General features: G+C 42.9%; 1 protein-coding gene across 1 annotated transcript; it reads left to right on the top strand.

The window, feature by feature from the left end:
• Positions 1–2,364: 2,364 nt before the first annotated feature.
• Positions 2,365–6,447, top strand: AVPR1A (arginine vasopressin receptor 1A). The gene is made up of 2 exons (XM_007450185.1): positions 2,365–3,741; positions 5,968–6,447. Exons 1-2 carry the CDS (start codon positions 2,757–2,759, stop codon positions 6,252–6,254), a joined length of 1,272 nt encoding a protein of 423 aa, XP_007450247.1. The 5' UTR covers positions 2,365–2,756; the 3' UTR covers positions 6,255–6,447.
• Positions 6,448–9,782: the final 3,335 nt, after the last annotated feature.

Genomic DNA, 9,782 nt, shown 5'->3' on the forward strand with positions numbered 1-9,782 from the left:
TCTTAATACAAGAAGTACAGAGCAAATACAAATTGCTCTAAGACAAAGCACAAGATGCCACAGAAAATACTATGTTCTTTTCACATTTTAGGACCACAATTCCTTTACCCTCCACTGAGTAATTTTCATAGCAGATACATGAATAGTGAGTCAGTATTTCAGTGGTCCTGGTTTCCTTTGAATAGAGAACCAGTAAAACCAAGACAAACACATTTTTAAAACTCCGTAGTTTAAAAGAGGGACCGGGTTGTGGAATCTGCCTTGAACATTTTTTCATATATATATACATATATATACACATATATGTATCATATATATGTGTGTATATATATACATGTGTATATATATAATACACACAGATATAATTAGTACTATTGTTCACTGAAGAAGAATATCTTCCAACTGTGCCCACCAATGTAACCTAACAAGTTATTTTTATAACTTGGATATAGTTTTATTTTATTATTGGATCAGAGGGCCTGACACAGATGAATGATTTTCTGAGAGGCTACCACACCATCTGTTTGGAATAAGAACATGCAAAGGAACTTTGGTAACCCTGTACTATAGATACCTTCCCTTCAGGAAACCTCAAAGCTCAAGGGTGTAGGACCAAGGGCAATAAAATTGCCAGGTTCTGGCCAATGGACCACTTTTGCAATACTCTGGGACACTAGGGTCAGATATTATTTTTCATATGCAACACTAATAATGTAATTTGTGACTCAAAAGAAGGTCACCTCTCCGAGTCAGTGACTATTACCTAATTGCTTGAAGGATTCTTCCAGACAGGTGGTCTGGAAATATTTTACTTACTGACTTCTCTGAACTTTTCAAATCTTTTGCCTCCTAGATATCTTGAAGAAAGTGAGACAACGCCACACACCTTGTAGTTTTGCGAGCATTTTCCCAAATAGAACATTGTCTTACTTGATCCTCAAAGTAACCTCAAAAGTAGGTAAGGCGGGTACTTTCACTCCCATTTTAAAGATGTATAAACCGAGGCTTATGCAGTCACAATGAAGGACTCCCAGGGTCAAGTCCAGCACTCTTAGTGTGACAGCCTTGGGACTCAGCGTGCATGAACTGGGAAGCAAAGTGGAATTATCACTGAGAACTGCATCTCAGAAAATCTTTTGGTTTCTTTGCCTACATTTCATAGATATTCTTCTCAATCAAATTTATACCATGGCCACAATATACAAATGTTCTGACCAAAAAGTCATGTTCGTGTATCTACAGAGTAGATAACCTTATAAAGTGTTTACTTTTTCCTTTTTTCTTCTTTTGTGAAAGAGCCTGAAAACAGCTCCCCCTTGCCGTCCTTCCAAGCGTATCTTCACCAAAGTTTAAAGGCAGAGCTAAGGGAGAGGGTTAGTAATCCTGCCCGTCTCATGCCCCGCAGCTGGGCTCCAGCTGCCCAGAGTAACTAATTAATAGGTAGGTGGTCTTTTCTCTCTGCTTCAGAGAGTCTCTTTTCTGCCTGGAGGTTGCCTCTATCTCACCCACCAGCACAAGGAGCCTGGCGGCTTTTCGCTCCGGTGTCCTGGACAGCGCTGCCTGGGCTGCCGCTCTCCAGCAGCGGCTCTTCGTCCACCCGAGATGTCCTCACGATTCAGTAGTAACCAGACGAAGTCCCCACGGACTACTGTGGCCCAAATCCCGCCCATCCCAGCTGTGGGAATCAGGCTTTTCCCGGAGAAAACCCCAGCAATCAAGTTTAGAGAAAACTCCTTAAGTCCCACACCGCCCCCCCCAACACGCTCCCAGCCCCGGGGGAAACCGGAAAACCAGGAGACATTCCTTTTCCCCCGCTGTAGATAGATGCACTGTACAGGCAGCCGCCGGGACTGCGAGCGCGTCCTTCCGGTCCGCGAACGCAGGCATCAAAGTTACCGGGAAGAGAGCGCCCTTTAAGTCACCCAGTTGTTACCCTACAGAGGAGGGTGGAGAGGAGCGGGGTTGGTGTGAGACGAAACTCCAGTAGCCAAGTTGCCCTGAGAATAAAATTAGACCGGCTTCCCCGGGATGGGCGGACTCGCTGCGGAGGGAGACACCCAAGCTGAAGCAGGTGAGCACACGCGCCAAGTTCAGCATCAAGAGCACCCACGCGGGCGGTGGACTCGGGATTTCTGGGTATCATGTTGACAGCGTCTGTTGAAGTCAAATGCGGGGGTTAAGGTGACCCTTGAGGGAGGCTAGAGGAAATGATGGTAAACCCTGAAAAGGCATGACATGTCCAGATCTCCAAGGTTTTTTTTAGAAGAGAAGAGAGGGAAAGCGCCACGGTCAACCCCCTATTACGCTAAGTAATCCGCGAGTTCCCAGCCCCACCCCTGCAGCAGCGGTGCAAAGAGGACAAATCACCGACGTAGGGAGGGGGAAAAAAGAAAACCCCCAGGGAAGAGGGAAGGGAGGCAGCGAGTGTAGGCACCGAGCAGTCTCCAACCACTGAGGCGAGAGGGAGCGCGATCTGGGGAAACAAACTCCGCATCAATAATTTGAGTTTGGAGCCCAGTGCTTTCAGAGATTCGGAGCGCACCTCCCCAGCTTCGCCCAGGTTGAGACAGGGCAAGGCAAAGGGGCGGGCAATTCGACCGAGAGCGGCCGAACTGGCTGGTGGCACACGCTGCGCCGGGAGACACCCGCAAGAGAGAGAGCAGAGCCCGGCTCGCGGTGAGCGCTACAAGGAGGGAGCGCACCGCGCGAGCAGGCGGGAAGGGAGCGGCCCTCCGCCGAGGCCGCGGAGGAGCTGCATGGACAGCATGAGTTTCTCCGGGAGCTCCGGCGCGGGGCCCGCGGGGAACTCCAGCCCATGGTGGCCTCTGGCCGCCAGCGGTGCCAACACCAGCTGGGAAGCGGAGGCTCTCGGGAAAGATGACAGCCCGCTGGCGGACGAGCGCAACGAGGAGCTGGCCAAGCTGGAGATCGCCGTGCTGGCCGTGATTTTCGTGGTGGCCGTGCTGGGTAACAGCAGTGTGCTGCTGGCGCTGCACCGCACGCCTCGCAAGATGTCCCGCATGCACCTCTTTATCCGCCACCTCAGCCTGGCCGACCTGGCCGTCGCTCTCTTCCAGGTGCTGCCTCAGCTGTGCTGGGACATCACCTACCGTTTCCGCGGACCCGACGGGCTCTGCCGCGTGGTGAAGCACCTGCAGGTGTTCGCCATGTTCGCATCGGCTTACATGCTGGTGGTCATGACCGCCGACCGCTACATCGCCGTGTGCCACCCGCTGAAGACGCTGCAGCAGCCGGCGCGCCGCTCGCGCCTCATGATCGCTGCCGCCTGGGTGCTGAGCTTCGTGCTGAGCACTCCACAGTACTTCGTCTTCTCCGTGGTCGAAGTGAGCAACGTCACCAAGGCCTACGACTGCTGGGCCAACTTCATCCAGCCCTGGGGTCTCCCCGCCTACGTGACCTGGATGACCGGCAGCATCTTCGTGGCGCCCGTGGTCAGCCTGGGCACCTGCTACGGCTTCATCTGCTACCACATCTGGCGCAACGTCCGCGGAAAGACTGCGGTGCGCCAGGGCAAGGGCGCCCGCGCGGAGGGCCCAGGTGGCGCCTTCCACCAGGAGCTCCTGCTCTCGCCGTGTGTCAGCAGCGTGAAGACAATTTCCCGCGCCAAGATCCGCACGGTGAAGATGACCCTCGTGATCGTGACGGCTTACATCGTTTGCTGGGCGCCCTTCTTCATCATCCAGATGTGGTCTGTCTGGGATAAGAATTTCCCCTGGGTCGGTAGGTGTCGCGGGACGATGGAGTAAGGTGCACAGATGGGGTCTGTGTGCTTGGGGGGGCGGTGGGGGGGAGAGAGTTTCTTTTCATAATATCCTCTAGGGCAATAGTTTTTAAACTTCGTGCATGAGAATGACATCTTGAGCGGAACTCTTAAAAGCCAAAGTCGTGGGGTCCCCACCCCAGACGTTTTGATTCAGTAGATCTGGAATGGGGCCCAGGAATCTGCATTTGTAACGAGCTCCTAAGACCACAAATCCAGAAAACTGTGCCGCGCAATTACAGAACAGAATAATGACTTTTTGCCAAAGCACTAACCGCTGTGTTAAAACCCTGCTTTCAAGTCTGTTGGATTCAGAGAAATATGTATACTGTCACAACTGCTTTTTGCTAGTTTGTGAAAAGTATCGCAATGTAAAATTTTTGTAGAAATGCCCCAAAGTAAGGGTAAAACGGACATGTTTTTAATTTGAAAATAGTTTTATTTATTCCTCATCCAGTCAATAAATATAATTATGCATATTATGTACCAGATTTTATGCTAGGTCCTGGGGGTATGAAGATTAAATGTGTTGAAGAAAGATTCTTAAGTCAATAATTTTAATTTGGCATTTAGCTAGTGTTCCATTTCTTATTACAATGTTTTGATTTTTTCCTACAATTACTTTAACACTTTTTTCTCCCCAGTGTTTCAAAGCAGGATTATTAATAAACTCTAAATTTGTTAGACTGATTCATTAGTCTTTCAGCACTAACTTGACCACACAGCTGTACAACTCTCCACACAACTCTTGTAGTTTTCTGACAATGTCCTCCGCACCTACTAGCTCGTTTGATTTTAATTCCTTCACAAACTAGGAAAACCAGCTTCACGAGAACTTACCCCCAAAAGCATTATTTAATATTGTATCTTGAAAAAAAATTTCCTTTGATAAGGAAAACAACATTTTTTTTTTCACATCAAATATATTACAGAAATGTTACTGACAACAACTGTAATTGGGAAATAGGTATCTGGGAAGAAGTGTCTCCTTTTGTTATTTGTGATATACTTTGAAAGTTGTATGTACAAATTAAACACTTGAGAGTGAATTTAATTCAGACAAATAAAAGTCATGGCTATAATAGCACTGATGATGAAAAATAAAACATAAATGCTGTATTTCCTGTCTTGTTTGATCTTGGCAGCCTCTTAAGTATTGCCAATCAAATAAAAAATTCAGCCTATTTGTTGCTTTATCAGGATTCAGACACAATTACTAAAAAATTCTTCACTTGTATGTCGATGATTTCCATTCTTTCTGAATACAGTCTTAGTCACGGATCCTGATCACCTTTAAGAGTAGCATCTTAGCACAAAGTTTGATTAACTAACCTGTAATTTATTCTGGCGCAACAAGAGTGAGAAGGCCCAAGTTCATAATTAATAAGGGAAAATCAATGCTTGCCTATTATTCTTATCTTTAGAAAAGGTATATTCTCAGTGCAATAGTTCTATGGTGAAAGGTGATATTTATGTAGTTTACCAGTGCAGATACACAAAAAATAGTTCAAAGGACTGTTGGAATTTCTTAATTTATCTGTTCTTCATAATATAATTTAATTGTTCAAGCCACAATCAAAGATGGTTTTCTTTTAAAATCAAACGAAGCTTCTAATTAACCAAAGAAAACAACTAAATATTGCATCTTTCAGGGACCTATCTCAACTATCCCCTTCGGTATAGATTTCTTTTTACAAGAATATGTTTAACATTAAAAAATTTAAAACAACTAAACATGGTCCATAATGTCATACTTTTGCCTGAGTTATGAGGATGGATATAATTTGGTATATGTGGCTATAGCCTCTAGAAATTTCACTGAAATGGAAGCCGTTCTCTAAGTGCTGTGTTCATTAGCACACGCCAGTGCTACCACAAAGGATTCAAAACTTTAAGTTATGTAATATTCTTAACCTCTTGAAAGTCCCACTCATTCTACTTAAATATTTTAATAGTAGTTTAAAATCCCTGAATTAATTTCAAGGCATCTTGCCTACGAAAATATTTTACAACCAAGCAATTTCCATTCACCAACCATTTCCCTGACTGATAAACAAAATACTTTATTTTCTATATTGACCCATAACATTTTCCAGCTTTCATGAACCAGCAGAAAAATGAGTTTATCCAGTGCTGTCGCTTGCATTTGACTAGTTAAATGCTCTCCCCTTATGTTTTCCACACAGAGTCAGAAAACCCGGCCACCACCATCACTGCATTACTGGCTTCCTTGAATAGTTGCTGCAATCCCTGGATATACATGTTTTTTAGTGGCCATCTCCTGCAAGACTGTATCCAAAGCTTCCCATGCTGCCAAAACGTGAAACAAATATTCAACAAAGAAGATTCTGACAGTATGAGCCGAAAACAGACTTCCTTCACTAACAACCGAAGCCCCACAAATAGGACCGGCGTGTGGAAGGACTCAGCTAAATCTTCCAAGTCCATCCAATTCATTCCTGTTTCATCCTGAGCATGCAGCCTGACTCCTGTAACAGACTTTTCAGCCCACTGACTGAATCCAGCTAGAAATTATTAGAACAAATATAAGATAAATCAATCTGTTGAGTACAAGACTGTGTTTCTAGTTGCATTTTCACATTGCTACAAGCAAAAGCTATGAATTGTTTTATACGGAATGTTAATAAAAACATGCTACACTAAAATCTGCAGACCTAACCCAGAAATAACAGAAGTCATATTTCTAAAGGAAAAATCATAACCACCTGGCCTTATATTTTGCAGTGGGTTTCTTTTCTTTTTATTTCTGACATAACTAAGGTTTGGTTGGTTTAGAAGTCATATAATGTAGGGGCATTACTTCTGAACAAAGTAAGCTCATCATCAGCCTTAGGGTTTGAAAGGAATTAGAAGAGACTTCAGAGAAATTATGTTTCCGTCCAGTAAAATGAATTTATGTATCAGAAAATGCAGTCTCAAACCGTGGCCTGGAGTGGGATGGTGCCTTGGAGAGGCTTGAGGCATATTGAGTAGGGGGTGCCTGTTACAGAGTGGAAAGAGGAAAGTTCTGTTAGAAGCTATAAATCACCTCCATTTCAAAACAGTAACTTTAAAACTGGCAGTTCCGTCCTTTGGTTCCCTCCTCATGTTTTATTGGTTGTGAAAAGCATGATCACCAAGATGCTGAAGGTTAGAGAAAATGTTGTCAACTGGCCGATAATATCTTTTTCTTTCCACTGCAAAGTTGCTTTAAGGTCAGATTTGTACGAAAAATATGCAATTTTATTAGAAGAGTAGAAAGTAGATTGCCTAAGGTATTATGTAGGCTTTCTCTAGAAAATTGTAAACCTGTTTTGACCAGTGTTATAAGGTATCCTGTGCTATACTGGATATTAACACCATCATTACTTCATGTCTGAGGAATCCAGATTCATAGATATGAGTCTCCTAAAGAATGACTCAGGATACTGAATGTTCCCTCATGTTTAATTAAAAATAACTTGGTCCTCCCTTCTGACCACCCACCCGTCGAACAGTCTCACAGTGGAGGGGAAGCAGGGCTGGGCAGGAAGAGGGCGGGGAAATAGGAAGAAAACTGCTCTGCATCTAGTCTGGCTTCCTTCGTTATTAAGTGCATGACTTTAGGGAAATGGCTTAAAAAGACATAAAGCCTCCATTTCCTAGGCTGTACAATGGCGTTGATAACACTTACCTCACAGGGTCATTGTAAGGACGAAATGAGATCAAGTGTGTGAAAAGATCTTCCTAAACTGTCAAGTGCTGTATGAGTGTTAGCTCTTGCTTTTATTACAGTCTTTTGCCCAGGCAGGGGGTGGCGGGGGTGGGGGGGTCTTCAAAACTTCACAGCTTTTTCCTGTTTGCTTTTCATTAACCAGAATGTGTTGGTTTCATGTCTGGCATACAAAATCCGAAAATTTAAATATAGCTCTGCTGATTAATCGGAAAGCATGGCCAACGGCCACTGTTAAGTCTAACTGCTGCCTAACCAAAGCTTTCCTATTTAAAGTGAGAATTTGCTTTCCTTTGACTGCAGGTAAATTGAAGCCAGCCAAGAGCATCGGCTTCTTTCATTTCTAAACAGAGGTAAATTACAACACTACTGGCTGTTGTTACTGCATTTTTCATTAATGGAACTCAGTGGGGTTTTTTGAGCTATTCTGTCTGGCTCCTTTTCCTTCTTAGAGACCTTGCAATGATTTGAGGATACATCATAAATACTTTGCATCCCTTAGAGGAAGTAATAGCTATTTTAATAGTGTTATTGTTTTTTTTTAAACTTTGTCGATAAGAAACTGAGCACTGAATGGCACTATGAGAACCTGGAACCATCAACCTCACTCCTCTTCATTCTCTTGCCTTTCCAAATTCTCAGGCCTTTTTCTCCCTGGATTTATATGCCTTAAAAAAAATAATGTTTCCAAATGTTTTATAGAGATTAAGCCCTTAGGTTTTAGAATTCTGCTTTTTTAAAAAATAACAAATATGTCTCTTAAAGGGCATTGTCCAATATGAGCCATCAATTAAATTCATCAATTCTTCATTATTTGAGTCATAGCAGCATCTCAGTATCCCTGCCCTCTGTAACGTTGTCAGCCCTTTTGACAACTTTACTTTGACAACTCAAAACTAAAGCCTTTTGGGTTGGAACAAATATGAGCCCACTTTTTTCTAAATGCAATTCCAAAATAATAACCTCATAGTTCTTGTATAGATTGTTTCAAAATGTTGACGTGTACCTCCAAGTAAAAAAAATCAGTTTGAATCTTATTTCCAGGAACATCTCTCAAATAAGGTGCAAATTAACCTACCCAGCCATGTTTTCTCCTTTTAAATGCATCAGGACGTGAGATAGCAGAAAAGGGGCTGGGGAGACACCAGATGATCTGGGTGCTGGTTCTGCACTAGGCAAGTATGTGGTCTTATTCTTTGCGGTTTAGGCTGAGAAGCTTAACTTACCTAGCTGCTAAACTTTCCTAATGTTATACACCCAGGAATGGCATTTAGAGCTCCCAAAACAATATTCCAAATTGGAAGAGTCCTGACCGTCTATTTCAGAAGAAAGGAAATTGTAGGTGGTAAGAAAGAACAGTATGCTGGGAAGGGAAGATTTCCCTTTCTTGACCAAAGAGGAGACCTGAGATATCTTAAATGAAGGTTTGCAGTCAAGGATAAATGTGTTTCATCACCTTATTTTATTTGGCAGTTACCTGTGGGAAGATCCTGCAAGTATACAATATTAATGTATCTATGTGGGTATGGGAAATGCAGTTGATAACCCACCAGTAACGAGAAACTGGTGATATTTCTATTGGACATTTGATAAACATTAATTGATGGTGAAAACACCATTTTTAAGTACATATTAAGTGCTTAATGGGTTAATTTTTGGACATGTATTTTTAAAGTGTAAAAATAACTGTGAAGGAAATTAGTGAAATTCTTTGGTTAATTAAATATTTGTCCTACACACAGAACTTCCACCATCAGCAAAGAAGTCTCATGCCATGACTGAGGGAAGAGTTTTTTTTTTTTTTTAAGAGAGGGAGGTATTTTTTAATTTTTATTTTATTTTATTTTTTTGGCCACACGCATGGCATGAAGGATCTTAGTTCCCCCACCAGGGATGGAACCTGTTCTCCCTGCAGTGGAAGCACGGTGTTCTAACCAGTGGACCACCAGGGAAATCCTGGGTGTGGTTTTTAAAGAGAAAAAAAATCAAGTAGTCCTAATGACATGCAGTACCCTTCCAAACTTATTATAGTTCCTAGAATGGACAACCACTGATGATTAAGAAATACAACTTTCATTCTGTTATTCACAAGTAATCCAATTAGGTTACGTTTTTATGTTTTTCAGACTTTAAAACCTATATTTTGGTAACATAATTGGACACTCAGAGCTTTAAATTATAGCTTCAGAGTTTGACCCTACCATAATTAGAAGCCATCTAGAGAGAAATTAAGCCTCATCCTTAACCCCAAATATCAGAGATTTGGTTCCTTTAAACCCATATACATTG

This window comes from Lipotes vexillifer, unplaced genomic scaffold (assembly GCF_000442215.2).
Source record: "Lipotes vexillifer unplaced genomic scaffold, Lipotes_vexillifer_v1.1 scaffold837, whole genome shotgun sequence".
Lineage (NCBI taxonomy): Eukaryota > Metazoa > Chordata > Mammalia > Artiodactyla > Lipotidae > Lipotes > Lipotes vexillifer.